The sequence below is a fragment of the Delphinus delphis genome, chromosome 8 (genome assembly GCF_949987515.2).
Source record: "Delphinus delphis chromosome 8, mDelDel1.2, whole genome shotgun sequence".
Classification (NCBI taxonomy): domain Eukaryota; kingdom Metazoa; phylum Chordata; class Mammalia; order Artiodactyla; family Delphinidae; genus Delphinus; species Delphinus delphis.
The window spans coordinates 63,185,535-63,206,570 of record NC_082690.1 but is presented as its reverse complement, the minus strand read 5'-3'; the positions used below and the strand labels follow the sequence as shown (position 1 = coordinate 63,206,570).

General features: G+C 51.9%; 1 protein-coding gene across 1 annotated transcript in view; it reads right to left on the bottom strand.

Moving 5' to 3' along the window:
- PPFIBP2 (PPFIA binding protein 2) overlaps window positions 1-4,204 on the bottom strand; it is a 117,741-nt gene extending 113,537 nt beyond the window's left edge. The window contains exons 1-2 of the mRNA XM_060018439.1: window positions 4,184-4,204; window positions 1,423-1,520 (exon numbers count right to left, since the gene is read on the bottom strand). Coding sequence (XP_059874422.1) covers window positions 1,423-1,520; window positions 4,184-4,203 — 118 coding nt within the window. The 5' untranslated portion in view covers window position 4,204. The remainder of the gene's footprint in view (window positions 1-1,422; window positions 1,521-4,183) is intronic.
- Window positions 4,205-21,036: the final 16,832 nt, after the last annotated feature.

Sequence of the window (21,036 nt, the reverse complement as noted above, 5' to 3'; positions counted from 1 at the left end):
GCAAGGCCCCGAGGATCCAGACATGCAGTCCTCTCCCACAGACAGAGGGGATTTTGCCAGAGATTTTGTCATTTCAGGAATGCCTGTGTGGGGAAATTAGGAGGCAGGAGGAGGAACTGACCTCACACAAGGCTACCTTCTCTAGGCGGTGTCCCATTTATCCGTCCTAGCCATCCAAGAGCTCTGCTCACTCCAGGGGCTCTCAAAGTCTCTTCCTTGCCCCTTGGCTGGGGGCTCAGCAGTGCTGACAGCCTGAGATGGTCTGAGAGTCTGACCCTGTGGCTCTGATCTCAATGCACAGGAGGCCCCGGAAGCTTCCAGATGCGACTCTCTGAAAGGACCGCTAGGAAACCCATGCTCTTGGCCATTTCCTCTCAGTAGGGCTTCAGGGACCCTCATCTAGAGCAGGACATTCCAACCTCTGGAGCCTCTGAAAAGTGGGATGTTAGTTACGGCCTCCCAAGGACCCTTCTGTCCACTGAGAAATTAAGAGCCTGACAGATGACAGGTAGAACACGTCCTCTATCCCAGGTGCAAACACCCAGAGCCCTCAGTGTGTCAGGTGTATCTGCAGGACAGAAGGAAAGGCAAGGGGGCAATGCCCGGTGCTCTGTGCATGCCCTGGGCTCTAGCCACACTCAGCCCAAACCTTCTTCCCGCAGCCCTAGCTCCATACAATGAGGAGCAAAGTCCCAAAGAAACACACCCAGTCAACAAATAAGGCCACTGACCTGTATCAGGTAAGGACAGAGAGAAGGCCTGGGGCCTGCAGGGAAAGATTTCCAACAATGACAGGCTTATTCTAACCAGTATGGGCTTCAGTTGTCCCCATCAAGGAGTTAATCAGCTCAACAGCCCACTGGCAGTCCTTTCCAATTAACCAGTTTTGCTGGATCTCGTCTAGAGAATAATCCTAACTGGCTAAGGCAAACATGAAGCCAAACAGTTACGATGGATAAAAAACATATAGAACCTTCTTCAGGTGATTAGGTGAATCAATACAAAACTGCTTCCTGACTCTCAAACAAACTGGAGACCAGCCGGGAAAGGGAGCTGACACCAGCGTTCGGGGCAAAGTCTGCGAGATTGCAAGTTTCAGCTCGACTGTAATAAGCCATGATGTGCTCTGAAAACTTGACAATAAAATCAATCTCACTGCACCTGTTGCAGCCAGGATCCAAACTGCGATACAGTTATACAGATGCTAAAAGATGGTGCCTCTGTACTCTCAACAGAGCCCTAGACTCACACCAGATATCAAAGAGTCCAAGTTTGCACTGTTAAAAAAGAGGTGGCGCACACAGTAAAATAAAAGAAATCCAACAGGGGCCTTGTCTCTGCACCCAAAAAAAAGTCCAATGAGAGGAAACGGTTTCTCAGTGCGGAGGATGAGCTGTGGGTTGCCAGGACCCCTGACCATACCTGCAATGATCCCGTCCATCTGCTCCAGGGCAGCTTCCAGCACGTGACTCGCATCAGAAGCCATGAGTCCTTTTCCCTGCTTAGTCTCCTCCTTCTCACTGAAAATTCAAATACAGAACAAAGGAAAAATTACAGGGTTCCACATTACGTACCCAAGACCGCCAAGCCCTCTCAATTCCACCATCACAACCGCACTCTCATAGGAATCTTGGCAGCCCACGTGTGGTTTCTGCCATCGCCATGGCTTCGCCCTCCAGGCACACGTGTTCCTAATCCATGAATCTTCCGCATGTGCTTGTGTCATGAAAAGCCACTAGGGCTCTCCGGAGCGACCTGCAGCAGCGAGACAGCGATTGTCACTCCTGCCATCGTTACAGTCACGGCTCCAGAAGCTCCAGCCGCCCCTGGGGGAGGCTCAAGGCTCCCCTAAGGTTGGGGAAAAGAAAGCCGGGCTGTGCCCTGCAGCCGTGGGTCGCAGCAGGCATGGGCGGTCTTCTATCTGCATTTGTCTCACACCTGCAATGCTCTCCTTGGGCAGGTGTGACCCAGGCTGAGAGGCCTCAACTGCCGCTTTCATCTCAAGTGGGCCAACGGGCCCCATCTGGGAAGGCTGCAGGTGCGCTGTTGTGGGGAGAGTACTGTCCCTGGACCCAGGAGCACTGTCTCTTACCATTTTAGTTCTACTCCACCCAGCACCATTCAAGGTACATAATCCCATCTTCCCAGGGCTGGAGAATTTCTCCAAAAGTACAGTGTAGCCACTCCCCTAACGCTGAGTCTCCCTTCTAATGGCAGAGGCGGCAGTTGGCCCCATCTCCGGGCAGCTCTGCCTCTTAGAAAGGCCTTTCGGCTCAACTGTCTTCTTACAGCCTCTTCTCATTTTTCTTGCTTCCCGCCCCCTTCCTGGGTGGCAGGGAGAGACTGACACCACAGCATTTGTAATCCTAAGAAGAGGTTTAGCTCACGTCTGTCAACTGGAGGCAGGTGTGCCCAATAGGCCTAAGTGCGACGGAGGAAAGAGGCAGAGCTCCTGGACCCAAGGGTGGCACAGGTCAGGGAACAAGGGGTTCTGCTGCTCATCTTACCCATGAAGTTAGACCTTTGGAGTGAAGAGAGGAAAGTGAGCAACCACTGGAAAGTGGCTTTGGAGATGCTGTGGATAAGAATGTCAGGACCACAAAGAACCATACTGGACAGCACCAGGTAGGAACAGTTAAATACCCTGGGTTCAAAGCCAGCTCTGCCATCTACTGTGTGATCTCCAAACCTCAGTATCCTCATCTGTAAAATAGGGATGATAACAGCACCTAACTCACAGGGCTGATGTCATGGTTAAATGAGTAATTAATATTTCACTGAAAATGCATGTCTTGCATGTTAGTAAGGGCTCAATAAACTTCAGCCTTTTTTTTTTGCTTTTTAAAGTGAGGAGATAATCTCAGGATGTATTTGTGCCAGGATAGCTCACCAGATGAGGGACTTTAAACTAAAATGGGGTAGGTTCAGGGAGGGAGAACCCAAAGAAGCCCAAGAGGCTGGTCCTTTGGAGGAGATAAGCACGCAAAGATAAGCTATGTGTGTGGAAGGGGAGGGCGTGACTCACAGGTGCAAAGGCCCAGAAATGGTCAGAAATGGGCGCTGAGCCTCAGCAGTGCAAGAACCGTCAGGCTACCAGCTCAGGGGAGTGAGAAAAGGAGCTTCGGCGGGGGTGGAACCTCACTGGCACCTCAGAGCTGTGGCAGGAACCAGGCAGGCCTACAAAAAGGAGCAGCCCAGACCGCTACGGAGCAAGTGTGGGCGCATATCTCAGGGTCTGAACAGAAGCAAGCCGGGGAGGGGATGTGGGTGGAGAAGAGGCAGCAGGACAAGGGGAGGTAGCAGAAGTGGGGCAGCATTCAGCACAGGCACATCTGCTTGGCCATATGGGATATTAAAAGTCTCAAACATGTCCTACCCTCTGAGGACTTCCCAACCGCTCCCAGCAAAAAAAAATCCAAAGTCCATACTGTGACCTAACGGAAGCAGCTCGGCAGGATCCGGCCAGGCCAGCCCCACACGGCCCTCCCCCTCGATCCCCGTGCTTCGGCAGCCTCCGTCCCTGTCCGCTCCCCCAGGACTCCAAGCCTCCTTTCCTCCTCTGCAAGTGTGCACCTGCCGTCCCTCTGTCCTGAGCTCACGTCCCCAGCTCTCTGGACGGCTCATCAGTCCTCAGCCTTCGGGCCTCAGCTCTGAAGTCTCTTCTCAGAGACGCCTTCCTTGCACACCTGCATCTAAAGCAAGCCCCTTGACAGCACAGCGGCTCCGAAGAATCTCGTCCATCTACATTTCCTTGCTAACTGGCCTTGCTCACCCCAACGTGCCCGGCGCGTAGCAGAGTGACCGGCACAAGGGAGTTTATGAGTAAATATTTGTGAATAAAAGACGGATCCATGTGGCCAACACGGCCTGAACCCTGTTGTCCTGGACACTGGAGGGAATATTGATAAATCAGGCCTAATCCCTGCTCCCATGGACCATGCAGTCTAGTGGAGACGACAGAAGTATGAACAAATAATGATGACACAGCGTGAGGTATGCGGATAGAGGCGGGTACGTAGTTTCCCTGGGCCTTAAAGGATGGGTAGGAACTTTCTCAGTAGACAAGGGCGATTCCAGGCAGAGGGGGCAGTGCATGAAAGGCAGGAAAACATGTAAAGACAGGATGTAGTTGGCAAATGTCAGAACGGTTGACGAAATTATACAGGAACATCCGGCTGCTCACCATGAGTCAAAACCCTCCATGGAATTCACTTCAGCGTGATAAGGGCAATTAATGAGAGGAGCTTGGGAATTACACCCACGGCTTCAGGGATCTGGACGCCCGTGCTTGGCAACTCAAGTGGCCTCAGATGTAAACTTGATAGAGATTTTTAAAAAGACCTCATATTTCAGCAAACTGGCTCCATTGGGGGCCTTAGTACCTGGGTGAAAGGTAAGAGAGCAGTCAGAAGGTGCTGAGCCCAGAGGGCCCAGCTAGGCCCCCTGCAACAGAAGGGCCATGACAGATGACCCATGGGCCCTCTGCCCGAGGATGAGTTTGTACCTGGCAGATAGCAAGTTGGGTGGATCCGTAGGAGCTGGTGAAATATGAGTGAAGGGAAATATGAGTCAAAGGTATATCATCTTTATGGCCCAGGACCTGGGCCAGTAAGACTGCAAGCGCTCGGGAGCCAGAACCTGCTTTGGGTGGCTGACGACCTCAGCTCTGGGTCTGAGATGACGGCAGGATGCAGGGAGAACGGGCTCTGCCAGCCTCTGATGCAGAGCGGCTATGAGGGGTCAGTGGTGTGGGGTACAAGGGGGACCGCTGAAGGCCAAATGTGCCGTAGGAGCCAGGCCTCCAGGCGCATCTGTGAACACGGACACTCTGCAATAGGGAAGCCACGATTCCATTCACCGACCATTCCCATGCTGGCAGCTACAGCCATTTCCTTCCCTCACAAGGTTAGGGCTCCCCATCAGTAACGCACCCCTGCTTTCAAGGAACTGTGGGTCCCAGAGGCAAACGTGGGATCCGGCTGCGCTCAGTGTATCTGTTCATCCCCACAGAGACACGGCACCTCCCTTGGGAGCCTAGGTTCATCTGGGATGTGGGGCTTAAGTGCACAAAGCGCCAGAAGCTGCGTGCGAGGAGGCCCCCCGCAGAGGAGTGAGGTGAAGAGGCTGGGGGCACATCTGCAAGAGGCAGCAACCCAAGGGCTGGGAAAGAGAGCAGGATCCAGGGCAAACTCCAAAGGGGCGCGCGAAAGGCAGGGCAGCCTCTAAGCAGGTGGTGGGGAATGGAGGTGAAACCAGGTTCTTCACCCATGAGAGGGGAGCTGCGGCAGCCACCCAGGCTGGACAGCAGAGGAGCTGAGAGACTTGAAGGGGGGCGCCCCACCAGCCCAGGAAGGAGAGGAGCAGGCAGAGGAGGACGCGGCGCTCTTAACACGCTCAGTCCAGTGACGGTTGCTGTATTGGCCGAAAGCGGTTTTCATTCTCTCTGGACACTTGGACTATTAACACAGCCCTGCATTTGACCCTGACGAGCAGGTAGCCTTCTCAAACCAAGAAACTGGCTCACCCTGAGCTGCAAAGATAAGGTAGGGAATGTTGTTTAAGGAAAGAAAAGGTGTGGTCCATTCCTCATGCATCCTTCCCCTCCCCCACAGGGCTCTCTAGAGGCTGTCATCTGCCCACCTGTGAAGGTACCTGATGCTGGGCCCCCCTAACACAGGGCTTGACCCTCCTCTTTGCTACCAGCCAGGGAGGAAACAACCCTGCAGCTGTGAGACCAGCCAGCGAGGAAGGAACAGCCACGTTTTACGACAGCGTCTGTGAGAGGTGTCAGAGTCACATGATCTGCGTCACACAGAGGCTGGTTTGGCACTTTGAATCTGAATAGGAGGCACGGTTAGGTGAAGTTTAGAAAGTGAGCCACAATTAGTCACCCATCACCTGGTGGACTCTAAGGCGGTAACTTAGATACGGTATTAACTACCCCCATGCTCAGCAACAGAGACTCAGAAGGAGGCAGGAATGGCTGACTAAGTAAGTCTTGGGCAACTAAATCTTAACTTGTCCCACCCATGCTGAAATGCAAGCTTCCATTCCATTTTATAAACCACTTTTCTCTCACTAAAAGTGGTTAGGGATGCAAGTGTTTTGGGCAGGCTCGGACTGTCCTGGATGGAGGAAGGAATCAGGAACAGATCTAGAGTCCCTGGTACCCTCCAGGGTCTCCTGCCAGGGCTGCACCTCAACTCCTCACAGCTGCAGCCAGATGGGCGCCCGCATTCCTGCATGGAAAGCAAGAACTGGGGAAGGAGCCCTCAGCCAGGAACCCACCACCACCAAACTCAGACTCATCTCAGACCTCTCCTGGCCCCAAATGGTCAACAGGTGGTAAAGAAGTATCACCACATCACAACAAACCGAAGACTCTTCCCCACAATTTACTGGTCACCCATAAACCACAGGGGCTCCTTCTTCAAATGGTTATTTAAAGGAATACTTGTTTTTATTCCTAAGCTGAGGAGATGGCCTCTTAAAAGGATATAGGGAAAAAAAAAAAAAGGATATAGGAAACTTACCTCTTTGGGGTAGTAGAGCAAGAAGCCATTTTCAGCATTACAAAAACAATAATAAAGATGGGGAAGACATACAAAGAAAATTGACGGCAGTGCCTACATTCTCAATCACATCCCATATCGACCAACATTAACTTTCTTTTTAAAGGACAAGTAAGAACATAGGGTTTACAGCCAGACTGTCTTGAGTTAAAACCTGGCTCTGCTGCATAATGGCTGTGGGTCTTGAAAGAGATTACTTAATCTCTCTGAGCCTCAACTGTCTCATCTGTAAAATCAGTATAAAACCAATCTCATTATGGGCAAAAGTAAACAAGAGGTAGAGCTCAGATAAATATAGGAGATTGAAGTCAAACATCTACTTTAGCTACCCACTGAAACAAGAGGAATTTATTTTGAAAGACATAAACCCACAAGGACATGGAGAATGTGATAAGAGACATAAGGGTGATGCTGGGGCGACAGCTATGCAGCAAGCAGAAGAGGGCAGTTGGTCCATGTTGGAGGGCTTCCAAAGGCTCTGGGAGAGATTTCTTTAGTAATAGGAAATTAACAGAACACCTGATGCCTCTGAACATCTTAAGAGATCTATACAGTTGGTGAAGAATTTGTTTAATTCCATGATAAGAAAATAGCAAACCAAGCAAATGACAAAAGAACTCTGAGGAAACCAAAAAGTAAAAATAATCTTCGTCCTTACAATAAAACATCACAAACGTGTGGATTTAACAGAAATTGCACTGGCAGGATGGGGAGATGGAAAAGTCCTCGTGAGTGGTGGGAACAAGGTTGGAGAGAGAGCTGATTCCTTATCTTCTAGGGTGGGAACTCAGAAGTCACTAGATAACGACAACTGAAAAAAAGTAATAAAGTAGCAGAACAAGCATTTTCCCAGTCATATGGATAAAAATACTAAGAGTTTGAAGTGGCTGCACCTGAGGAAGGGCAATGGGGTGGGTAGATGGGGAGACGACTACTTTAACAAATCATATACAATTATTTGAGCCTTTAAATTGTGCAGATATATAGTAGTGATAAAAATAAAAACAATCAAAAAGATTAAAAGAGATAAAATGTGTGGTGTGCCTGGCACAGAGTCGAGATTTGATTAACGTGCGCTCCTTTCTCCTCGCAGCTACTGTATTATTGGGCAGGTGTCTGTTAGCTATCTACTAAGAGTTTATCCAACATTATCTCACTTAATCCCGCGTGCCACTTAGGAGTTATTCTCCCCCTTTACAGAGGAGCAAACAGATTAAGCAATGTGCCTGAGGATGGGCACTGTTCTTCCTCCCTTCCAAATTTCTTCTGAGACAGGAGCCCAGTGGAGGGTTTTGAGCACAGGAGGGTCTAACTTACCCTTTAAAAGGATCATTTTGGCTGCTGCTTGAACTGCGGGTGGGGAAGGTGGGGCGGTGCAGCAGTGAACACAAGAAAACCAGGCAAGAGATAAAGGCAGCTTGGACCACAATGATTATCGTAGATGTTCTATGAGGGCGAAGCCAGTAAGTTCTACTGATAGATTGGGCGTGGGCATGAGAGAGATGGGTGAAACATGATTACAAGGCTTTTGCCCTGAGCCCCTGGGAGAGCGGGGAGAACTGCAGGAGCAACAGTCGGGGGGTGGGGGGTGGGGAAGGGAGGGATGGGTAAAATCAGGAGGTTGGTTTTGGAAATATTCAGTTTAAGATGCCCGGGATACCTAGAGAGATATGCTGAGTAGGCATTTGGAAATTCAAGTCTGATATTCAGAGAGAAATCTGGGCTGGAGATAATCTGGGAGCCGTTTGCATAAAGGTGGTATTTAAAACAACTGTGTGAAGTAAGTTAAGTAGTGTAAGACCAAAAAAAAAAAGAAAAGAGGCCCCAGGACTCTTTGAAACACTCCAACGCGCAGTCAGGGAGGAGAACCAACGAAAGAGGCTGAAGAGGAGAACCGAGACAGGGGTGCCCTAGAAACCAATGAAGCGTTCAGTGTAGAGGACAAAATCGGGGCGCCGAGTGCTACCGAGTCAGACCAGAGGCCATCTTCTCCCCAAAGGCTCACTGGAGGTGATCTCACCTGCTTCATAGCCCCACCTGCCCCTGCCTTACCTCCCCCTCGACTGCAAGGGCCTGACTGGTTGCCCTGCCTCAGGCAGCCTCTTCACTCACCTGCATGAGGGGCTCACCTACTCAGTGCCCCTCGAGTCTTGGAGTTTGTCAGAATCACCTGGAGAGCCAATGGAGCACGAGGCCCAGGCTCATCGAAGGAGAAGCGCGCCAGGTGATTCTGAGGCTGACCGAAGTCGAGCCACTGACGGAATGCAAACGCAGCTCCCAGCTGGGCACTCTTCTGCTTGGTCAGGAGTCTCGCGGGCTCACCACCAGCCGGGGCAGAATTATGCTTCTTACCGCGCCCACTCAATCTTCTCAGCTGCAACTCTAACTCTCATCATATGCCTTGGCAAACCTCTGCCCCATCCCAGCCAAATGTCTTATCATCCGGGGACAGATTCTAGGTGTTAACTGCCTGAACCAGTGGCTTTCCTGCTTTTATGTCCATGCCAGAGGCTTTCCCTACTAACTTCCCACTTTCTCTTCGAGCCAATTCTCCCAGAAAACCATGTGTATGATTAGGCCACTCAAGATGGATGCTCTCTTGTTCTCTGTACATCCCCTGCCCAACCAGTGCCTGCTTTACCCATAACTTATGCACATGACTGACCTTCCTACATACTTGCCTCAGGCCCCCGCTAATGACAGCTTGCCAGAGGGGTGGTGAGGGGCGTGCCCCTCTACTGGTTTCCCTGGTAACTAATAAGCCCATCTGAGGTCAGTTTCCCCCGTAACTGGCAATCTCCCCTTCCCCAAGGATCGTAGACTGCCACCATGTCCTGCCCGCCGTCTGCTGCACGTGGTGGGGTGTCGCTCCAGGACCTTGCTTCAGACATGTGAGCTCCCCAGTCCATTAAACCACCGATGTCTCTGCTGTTGACTCTGGGCTATTTCTTTGGTCTTGAAGCTGGGCAAGCACAGGCCTTGTAGGCCTGCAGGATTCAGCCCAACACCATGCTTGACCCTGCCCACCTAAATGTGATCTCCGCATCTCTTTGACCTTGCAGGAAAAGGGTGAGAGAAGCTGTGCACAGCCATCTTCTCTGCGAGCCTTCCACGGGTCTGGGCCCCCGAGAGCATCCCCCCTTCTGTAAGCCCCAAAGAAACTTTTAATTACTGATAAAATAAAACAGTGGGGGGCTTCCCTGGTGGCTCAGTGGTTGAGAGTCCGCCTGCCAATGCAGGGGACGCGGGTTCGTGCCCCGGTCCGGGAAGATTCCACATGCCGCGGAGCGGCTGGGCCCGTAAGCCATGGCCGCTGAGCCTGCGCGTCCGGAGCCTGTGCTCCGCAACGGCAGAGGCCGCAACAGTGAGAGGCCCGTGTACCGCAAAAAAAAAAAATAAAACAAACAAACAGTGGGAAACTAAAGCCTGGGAGATAGTGGGGGCTTGGAGAAGGAGTAGCAGCAGGTGGCCCATCCCCCTTCCTACAACCTGACACCCTCCTCCCTCTCCATGCCCTCACTTTCAGTGGACCCCAATTGATGGCCTTCCCAAAACTGCTCCCCATCTCACCTCAGTGATGCCACCACAGTCGCCAAGCCAGAAACCTGGGGGTCATCCCTGGCCTTCCCTTCTAAAGGCCACTGGTCTTAACTGGAAGCTGAGAGGCTCCTAGGGGTGGCAGGCAAGTCTGCAAGTCTGCATGGACCCCGAGGCCCGACTGAGGTCCTGTCCAGCCCTGAGGTCTTTGATCCCACGGGGACGGGCCTGACAGTGCAGAAAAGCAGCACACCTGGCCTCAGGGCCACGGCAGGGCCTATAGACACCAACACTGTATCAGGATTGAAGGACAAGGCCACGGGCATTAACTTCCCATCAGGACAGGGGAGCCAGACACAGAGACACCCTGTCACTACGAAGGGGAGTCAGAGCTGAGCAGAGGGGCCAGGTTGCTGAGAAAGCAGCTGTCAGAGCCGGTGACCGCCTTTCGTGAATATCTGAGTCTAATAAAAGTGAAGAGGTGGAGACGGTTTCTTTTGTCAGTGAATAGAAGCTTAAATAGCCTAAGAAAAACTGCACAGGAGAAAATAAAAGGATGCTACTTAAGGTGAACAAGCACACTTAACTTGTCCCCGTTGAATCGTGGTATCAGCAACTCCTAATAACAAGCATTCGTTTAAAGCTCTTGGCTTCAGAAATGTTTTTCACACCTAAGGCTTCTCATTCCCACCTAAACATCCCAGATCAAGCTGCTCTGATTAGTGGGCCAGTTAAGCTGAGCCCAGTGGGTGCCAAGATAAGTCAGAATCCCTGAAGGGCCCTAAGCCTAGGTGCAGGCTGGCGGTGCTGGCTGGCGACAGGGGACAGATGCAATATTTCTTGCTTAGTGTCTTCTTCCCGCTGGACCAGATTAGTGAGCTGCGAGCACTGGGCATTCCCAGCCACTCCCTGTTGGGCGAGTTCCAAAAGATCCCTAAGAACGCTTGTGCTGGGGCCTGGCTCTCTCGAGCCCACAGGAAGGAGAGCTTCGGCTTTCTGGCCCTTCCATCTGAAGCCCAGCCCTGCTCCTGTCATACGTCACCGCTCCTGCGGCAGCCTTCTTTGGCACGCCTGAACCCAGATGCTTCCATTTAAGCACTTACCTAAAAAGCACTCGCCCTTCTCACCAAACCACCGCCCTTTAAACAGGGCCCCGTGATCCCAAACAGCTCTTCCACCAACATGTAATAGGGGACTCAGTCCCAAAGCTGAACAGCGTTCTCTAAGGAATTCAGTGAGCACCAGGTACTGAACCTCACCTCTAGGCACCGTGAGCTGGACCCCTCCTGGCTTAGCTGTTCCCCCAGACACAGGAGTGGCATCCTCCTCTTCCTTGAAAGGGCAGTCTTCTTCAGAGAAACACCACCCCAAAGACATGAGCATGAGACACCTCGAGCCCAGCCCACAAGGAGGGACACGGGCTCTGGCCGGGAAACCGGTATGAGAGAGTGCAAGGTTGTCACACCCACACCCAAACCGCTCAGCTGACCCTCTAGGCTGAAGGAGCCAGGAGAGGCGATGTCGAGTTTCTCTCAATGCCTTTGCTCAAGATTTTTAAACACCTGCTTCACCTTCCTGACTGTGCTCACCTCCCATTTTCTGCTCTTGACATTCTGTCCCCAAGCTGGTCTTTTTCCCCAATTCAAGGATTTATTACTGTGGTAAAGAGGCCACAGCAATCTCAGTGACCAAGGCCGTGGGCCTTAAAATAGACCCGCCTGCCAAGGAACAGTTTGGGCAGATGAGTGAGCTGCGTGCACTGGGCATTCCCAGCCACTCCCTGTTGGGCTGCCCTAAGTATTCTTAGGGATATTTTGTCTCAAAAGACAAAGGATACAGGTGCTCCGACAAGGAGAGGGATGGGGGGCGGGGGGAGTGGCTCCAGGCAGGGACCTGTGCCTTTGGGAAGAGTGAGATGGGGAGCCAGACAGCGTCCGGGGGCACAGCTCATCACCAGTCCTCCCACCAGTTTGCCCCTCAAAACTGTGCCGAAGACAAGTACATCCGTGTCTTCACTGCGGTGGGACTCCCTGTAGGTGCCCAGAGAACCTGGGCTGGGAGGTTCTTTTCCTTCCTTCTGAGAGTCTCAGAACGAGTTGCTCTGAGGAGCAAACATAAACGAGAGAGTCCCCTTTGGGGCTGGGATGTGAAGGACCAGGCCGGACGACACACCTCGCCCGCTGGAAGATCTAGCTGAGATCTGGTGGCCTGCCCCAGCCCCACAGCTGGCTGGCCGCAGTCCATCGAATGACAGCAGCTCCCTCCAGGGCCACGCAGTCTCCACCTGTCTGTAAGAGCCGCCTGCCTGCAAGTTCACAGAGGGTGAACAGACGCGGCAGCCCCAGTAAAAAGCCTTTGCCTTCATTATCTCACTTAATCTTCCTGGTGACACAGTGCCCTGTGAGGGATATAGTACAATTATCAGCCCCATGTACAAAAGAGGCAGCTGAGACACAAGATATTAAGACTGTGCCGAGGTCCCACGGACTCTGAAGTGTTCCCAGAGTCCCGCCTGTCTGTCATCTAAGTCTCCGCCTGCTCTCCCTGCCACACTGCCCTGTCCTGCAGATTTGCTCGATGCAGTAAAGAGCTGGGAGACGACGAAGCTGGTTTCCAAGTCCAAACCAAAAGAGCTCAAACACGTGGGGCCATGAGACTCTCTGCTAATGGCTGCCCTGCGTATCTTCATGGGGACTCTGCCTGCTGCACCGCTTCAACTGTTAACAAGACAGTATCTTATCTGAAAAAAGATACACGGAACGGAGAACAATTCTCATAAAGATGCGTAACCCACAAAAATCAATATATTATTTTTTTTAGATTGGTTTATCTATTTAACAAATACTATTTGCCCCTCTATCATGTGTGAAACCCTGTGGTAGCTGCTATGAGGGGAAAAGGAAATGAATTTAAGACTATGTTATTTACCTACCAAGGACCAAAAATCTTTCATCTCTCATCCATGTCGATTAGACTGTGAAGGTTGCATTAGAATTGGGCCTCTATCTGGGATCTGTGAGCCAAAGCCAACAAACTTTGGCTTTTGCCAACGTAGACTTCAGAAATTCATAAATTAATGGTCTTTTTTTTTTTTTTTTGCGGTACACGGGCCTCTCACTGTTGTGACCTCTCCCGTTGCGGAGCACAGGCTCCGGACGCGCAGGCTCAGCGGCCATGGCTCACGGGCCTAGCCGCTCCGCAGCATGTGGGATCTTCCCAGACCGGGGCACGAACCTGCGTCCCTTGCGTTGGCAGGCGGACTCTCAGCCACTGCACCACCAGGGAAGCCCCTAATGGTCTAATTTTAAAGCAGCCATGGTATTCTTTTGTGAGAAGAAAAACATCATTTCCCTGAAATTCCCATCCTCTCTAAAATTAAGTTCGGATGGCAATTAACTGCGAGGGTCAGTTCTCCGATGTGACTAGATCAACAGGCAAGTAACTTGGAAAACATCACATGGAAGTTAGTTTCAAAGACAGGCTGAGTTTCAAAAATCAACCATTTCCTGAGCATCTTATGGACAACGAGGTTCACCTTGTCATCCATTTGTTTCAGTTGCTGAACATCCCAGGGGAAGCTCTCGGGTGCCTGGCACCATAGAGGCCCTGGGGATTCCCAGGGAGAAAGACACACACACACAGGGCAACAACAAACCAGGAGGTGTGCTCCCAGGAGAGGGAAGCTCGGCAGGCTCGGGGCACAGCAGCAGCAGGAGGAACGAGACACCAGCACAGTGTGGGCAGTCTCAGAAGGCTTCACAGAGGAAGTGAGATTTCTCCAGGTGGGCAGCAGGCACTAATGCAAAGGCATTGCAAGAGGAGTAAAGAGCATACCCCAAGGTATGGGGAAGGGTGGGGTATGCATGTAGCTCTGTGTGGCCAGAGAACAACAGGGGAAGAGTGGCAGCAAATGAGGCCGGGACCAGCTTGTGAAGGTCCTCTCACAGCATTTCACCCTCTAGAGCTTGGCCTTTACCCGTTAGGCAAGGGAAACCACTGAAGGGAGCTGCCCATTCTTCTCTAGCAATAGTGCAGAAGCAGCCAAGGACCTGAGGGAAGGATCCTTCTCAGAGGAACCTGCAGGGCTCTCTGGGTGCCCCTCCCCAAGTACAACCAGGCTATGGCAGCCTGTCCACCCCCCCCACCTCAGGAGCTCTCCAACACCCTCCCCCACTCCTCTGACGCAGTATCCCCTTTCACCACCCCAACATTCTGGACAGTGAAGATGGAGGTCTTTCTACTGCGTCAGCAGTCAGCATGCAGGACCATCCCCTGAAACTCCGCCTACCTCTCTCCTGCCACTTCCCCAGCTGGCTCTGCCTCCCCGCCTCCCCGACTGAGGGAGGGGCAGGGCAAGTCAGGACTGGAGAGGCAGAGTGAGCCGGGGAGCAGTGCTTCTTCCTTCTGCGCTCGCGGACAGACTCGCGGACAGACGCTGAGCAATGCGTCCAGCTCCATCAGACCCTCGTGCACCCGGATCTGTAGGCTCGTACTTCCTTCCTCTCAGACTCCTCGGCAAACGGCCGTGCATCTTTCTTTGATGAGAAACGGAATCCCTCAGTTCCCTTTCTCTCCACCTCAAACCTCCCCTCCGCCCTTTGATCCCCTAACCTATCATCACTGAGGCCGGAACCTCTCCATTACTCCCTCTCTAGGCTGAATCCACATCTCCCCCTCTTCTGCTCCTTCCTCCCAGCCCCCACGGACATCAAAGCCTCTGCTACCTTAGAACACGTCCTCTGGCCCGCATCCCCCAGCTACCATTTCATGCTCTTCCTCTGCTTCACTGCCAAAGGGCTCACCTCCCATTCTCTCCGACGCCCACCGCTATGAGATTTCCACTTATGTGCCTGATGTGCTCTCTCGTCCATCGAGCTACTTTGGTTATTTTCTTGAGAGGCGGTACGTGCAGGGTGAGGTTAAAGCACAAGCTGGAGAACCGGACCGCCTGGGTTCAGAATCCCTGCTGCAGACTCTCACTCGCCATGCACGTGTCCTAAGGCAGGACGCTCACCCTCAGCGCCTCCGCTCCCTCATCTATAAGATGAGAATAATAAAAGTACTTCCTCAAGAGCGGCTGTGAAGGTAACATGAGACCGGCAATCAGTCAGTGTCAGCTGGGATCACTTTCCTTGGCAAACCCGGGACTCTCCTCTTCTGGCATTTGGGACAAAGTGCTCTCTGGGTCCTTCCTTCACTAAATGTCCTATATCTCAGCTCCACTCACTGCCCCGGGGCCGATTCTGGTTTCCTTCTACAGTCTCTCCCTGGATAATCCATACGTCATTTCCATGGTTATGACTCATAACGCTAGATCGCTCCTGTAAACTCCAGACCCAAACACCCAAATACGCATCAGCTTTATGGCTACGTCTTAGCAGCCCCTGAGATTCTGCATGTTCAGAAACTCTCAGCATGGCCCTGCCCTCGCTTGGAAGCTCCTAGCCTCCTGGAACTGTACACCCTGCACTGCCCTGGGACTCTTCCCTGCCCCCTCCCTCTCCTTCAAACAGCGGCCACATCCCTGGGCATCACTCTGTGCAGGGACGTGCTTCTCCATCTCAACCTTCCCACTCCAGCTGGCCCAGCATGGGTTCAGGTGTCCAGAACTAGGTATTGGAGGGCCTCCTCTCACCTGAACGGTACCCGGCCTCTCCCACAGCAGTCCAAACTCAGGAGTCTGGCATCCAAGGCTAACCACAAATTATCCTGGACATGTGACAGTAATAATAACGGCTGTCATGTATAAAGCACTCACTCTGCTTTGAGTTAAGCATTTATACGCATCTCATATCTCAAGAGTCATAACCATTACTGTCCACATTTTACAGACGAGGAAACTGAAGCTTTGAGAGGTTAAGCTGGTCAAACCACACATCCAGGGAGCAGCAGAGGTGGCATCTGAACCCAGGCAGTCTGACCCCAAGGTCATGTTCTTAACCACTCTGTACTACCTCACCAAGCCTGGTCCCTTCCAACCACATCCTTCTGAGTTCCTGACACTCCAGCCACAGGAGAGCATTCTCATTTTGCCGTGCCCTTTCCATGCTGTCTCCTCAAGCTGAAGGTCCAGTCTCTGGCCATCAGAACTAATTTTTCAAGGCCCAGGTGATTCTCCTTCCTCTATGACAGCATTCCCACCCCTACCTGTGCAAGAGAACTTCTGCTGAGACCCACAACACACGCTCAAGCCTTCATTTAGTTTCTGTTTCGTGTTGCCACGGGGATAGCCACAGGGAGGACACTGGCGGTCTCTCCTTCCCGGACCTTCTCACGGTGTGGCTGTGGGGGGAAGCTGAGTATCTGATTGGTGGGAATGAGAGAGGGAACTGAGCCGAGGGGCCCAGCCCCATCCTTCCCTCTGTTTCCAGGGCCGCCTCGCCAGAGGGAAGAGGCCTGTCCCGTGAGGAAGACTGCAGCCAGCTGGGTCCCAGACAGAGGTGGGTCTGTGGACTCAGCAAAGGGATCCACTGGGAATCCCATTAGCCACATTCTCTAAGCACCTTTATTAGCCCTGGAGCTGATATCTTGGTCTCCACTTGTCTGACTCGTGGTCTTATTTTTCAGTTGATGCCAAACTCAGAGGGCATTTAAGTGGTACACTTACCACACACACCCCTGCTCTGCCTACCTGGGTCACCCTCAGTGAAGGATGACTGGTCAGAGTTGGTCTGTGTGGCCCACTGGCAACTAACTGATACTACATCTCTGGGGGGATGAGTAGCGTCACTAACAAGGGTGCCCCAGAGCAGCCTGGGGTGACCCCGCCACCATCCACATGGTGCTGTCTGGGAGCCTGGCTCCCCAGCCACCTGCAGATGACCCTGTAATTCACTTTCCCAGGTAGGGTCCCGCCAGGAAGGCAGGCATTTGTTGTAGCCTCTGGATGACACCTGCCAAAGCAAATGAGCCCATTGGTGTCTGGTGTATAGCCCAGCCTTGTCGGTCTGGTCAGCGTGAATCAGACCCCAGGCCACAAACAGCCTCCGATGAATGGATGATGAGGGTGTCTGACCCAGCAGGCTGGCCTCCCACGCCATCCTCACCTCTATCCTCTCCCCTATCCACACCCACCTGCCCCCCGCGGCAGACAGAACCCTGCCCCACTGACAGGAGCCTCCGGCGGTGTGTTTCCTCAGCCCCAGAACACACCCTTCAAAGACAGCTACCCTCACTGCCTCGGTCACAGCAGAGAACAGGCACGCATGTGCACACAAATTTAGCCCCAGGGAGGAACAAATGACCATCAAGTCGTTCCACCACCTCGACCTGATGGTAGACAGATTCAGAGAAATGCTTCCAATGCAAACTCAGCTTGAATACTTCCCAAGCTTCATCTCAAAAAACGCCTCCTAAAAACACAGAACCAGCGAGGGGTTACTGTTGAAGCTGGGTGATGGATAAGGAGATTCACTAAACTATTCCTTCTACTTTTTTGTATGTTTGAATTTTTTTTAATAACGAAAGTTTTGTTTTGTTTTTTTTTAATCCACCACTCAGGGATCTGGGCTTTTCCAGAGGGCAATACCAGATTCTACCTTCCCTTGCTGAGGACCGCCAGAACTGAGGTTTGAACCTAAGTTCCTGACGACTCAGACGGTGCTCTTTCTGCGGTGCCATTCAGACTCCCTGAAGGTCCTAACATCTGACCAAACTCTCATCCCACCACCGTCCAGACCCTCACCATCTCTCACCTGGATTTCCAAAGCTGCCTCTCCTAGACTTCCTACTTCTAGCTGACTCTTCTTCAACGCTTCTTTCCCAGAGAAGGCAGGGTATGTTTCAGAAAGCTCATGACATTACTCCTCTGCTCTCAAAGCCTCTGTGGTTCCTCACTGTTTCGGGAACAAAGCTGCATTCTGTAGCTCAGCCATCCAAGTCCTCCAAAAAGATTCACTTCCCCGTGGTACTCACCGTGCTCTCGGTCAAGCCACTTGCTACTCTCTAAATACAGAAAACTTTTCCTGTTTTCTCTAATTTCTCTTTTTAGGATGCTTTTCTCCACCTATATTTTCAAATCTCACCCATTCTAAGAACTTATCCAAATGCACCAACCCAAGGAAGCCTTTCCTGACACCGCTACCCCCAGGGCCCAAAGGTGGTGGATGCCTCCACTCTGCTCCTGCCACACTTGCACTCACGTTCATCATCTCCTTTCCAGCTCTGTTTATATGATTCCTCAATACGTCTGTCTCCCCTTCCAAATTAAGATGCTTGAGAGCAAGGAGGATGTGCTATTCACTTGTCCATCCTCAGGGAACAGCAACCAGTATCCACTTTCTTACTTTCTCCATACCCGAGGCCCCCTCTCTTTGTGGTCTTATGCTCAGAGGTGAAGGCAGCTCTGCCACAAGGGGAACCTGACCGTGCTTGGGCCTGGCATGAGCTAACTGATGAATGCAATTATATTCCCAAAGCATCGATGGGAGAAGATGTAACTTCCCCTAATGGATGACAAAACCAGGCATTTCTCCTCATTCTATTATTTTCGAATGCTAAGCAACAAGAAAAATAAAAAACGGATCTGAATTGGCAAGTTTTCTCTATCATCTAGAGTGTTCAGGGGCCTCGTGCATAACTTTAGCCTGCAGCCAGCTACCTCCTACGAGCCTCCCAAGCTGCCTGGGGAGGAGCGCAGGCCCCTGGTAAGTACTAATTGAATTAATCAACATTTATTCTGTATTTTGAACCTTCATTTCAACAAGTGTTAAACAGTTTAATTTTGAATCAATGCAATAGCTTTCCTTCTGCACTAAAAAAAAAAAAAAAGTTTAAATTATTAGGAGACCAAAGAATTTCCTTAAAGATGGGCTGTGTGCATCAACAGTCTGGCTCCTGCCTCTGCCAGAGGAGAAGGGGGCTCCCTCTGCAGGCCTGGCTGGAGGGTATTAGTGGAAGATTAGCAGCTCTGTCTTCACTGGAGGGCTGAGGGCCACATGGAAGCCAGGTGAAGACACCAGGCAGAACCCACTGCTGCCAGAGAGCCCAGACTACAGGGAATAGGGCTTTCTGGGCTGAGCCTTTGGACAAAGCCAATCAAACTTCCTCCGCTGGCTGGGCTGAGTCTACCTGCCTCTCCTGGTTCCCTTGGCAGGACCAGCAGTGAATGCCTCTCCGTGCCTCATCATGACACCGAGTCTTGTTCACTGAGGCTTTTGGAAACATCCTGTTATGAGCTGAACTGTATCCCCCTCTCCCAAATTCAGATGTTGAAGTCCTAACCCCCAGTACCTCAGAATGTGAATGTATTTAGAAATAAGATCTTTAAAGACGTAATTAAGTTAAAAATGACACCATTAGGGTGAGCCCTAATCCGACACGACTGGTATCCTTATAAAGACACAGACAGGTACAGAGGGAAGACCTCGTGAAGACACAGGGAGGAGATGACCGTCCACAGCCAAAGAGAGGGGCCTCTGAAGAAACCAACCTTGCCGACTCCTTGATCTTGGACTTCTAGCCTCCAGAATCGTGAGACGATAAATTGCTCTTGCTTAATCCCCCTAGTCTGTGGTATTTTTGTTATGGCAGCCATAGCAAACTGACACATGCCCCCATCTGATCTCGGATACACGCTGGACAAACCTACGGGAAGAAGGCAGCCTCCTCTCCAGAGACGTGGGTCTCTGTTCTCATCCACTGGTGTTCCTCTTCCCTCTCAGTCTAAGGGAGATGGCTTTGCATCTCCAGACCTTATACAACATCCACGTAAGGACAGTTCCTGACAGTCCTTTATCTACCGTCTTTGTAAGTCAGCTCCGAGTCAGGTCATGCCTGGGGACCATGACCATTTAGTGAGACCAGATGTTGGTATGTTGTAAGGAGGAAACCTGAAGACCCCGCAGCCTGACCAGCTGTCACGCTGCATTCAAGGAGCCATGAGCCCTGGGCCCAGCCCTCTTCTCTTCAAGGCAATTCAACAATCCAGCATATGACGGGGGGAGGGAGGGGCAAAGCCGGTCCCCTAACCTCAGCTCACCAGTCACAAGACACTTGCCACTCAGATCACTTCCCTCCGCTAAGAGTACTTAGGCCAGAGAGTGGCCCAGGGACTTTCCTAAGAAAAGTGATCCAGGAATCCCCCATCTGCACACATACTCACAGACCACAGACAAGCCGGCTGGGGACTGCACTGCAAGAGGTCTCCCCTCCCTAGGGATCCATGAGGTCTGGCTCCCGGAAGTCTGTCATTCTGACCCCAGGGGAGTGGGAGCAACTGCGACAGCTCCTAGAGGCCTCTCTCCCATCATTCTCACCTCGTCTTTTCCACAAAGCAGGGCCATTATTTTCCCATGGGAGACACCTGAACAGTTCCTTAGTCTCAAAGTGAAAGGTGTAGAAGCCTGTGTGATGCAAAAGGACCACAGAAGGGGAAGGCAGTACCTACACCAGAGGCCCAGAGCCCAGCCCAACCTGGACCCCTGAGTCTTTGCAGCTCCTTCCTCACTCCCCTGAAGAAGGAGACGAGCAAGATACAACAGAGAGAGTCCAGGCTTGGGAGTCAAGACCGACTTGGGTTTAAATCCTGACTCTACTGCTTAGAGCTGCGTTAGTTTCTGACCTTGGGTAACATAGATTAACCTCTCAGGTTACTGTGTAATGAAGATGTTACCACCTGCCTCACACAGGGCTGGTCAGAGGGTTAGGGGGGCAGAGTCAACCACCCAGCTCAGTGCCTGGCCCTTCTCAGAGACCGTGTCCCCACTGCACTATTCCAGAAGATGGACCTCTTATCAGGGCCTAAATGTTGGGATCAGGAAAAAAATATGCAACACTGGCTCCCTTTGAGAAATTGCCAGATCTCTTGAGGCCAGCCTGCAATTAGGGGAACCCTAGGGTACCGCGCAGCGCACTTGCTCTGTGCTTTCTGCGTCTCTCTAGCAGGGCCTTGCAGAATGGTAAGGGAATTGATGACATGCGTGCTCTT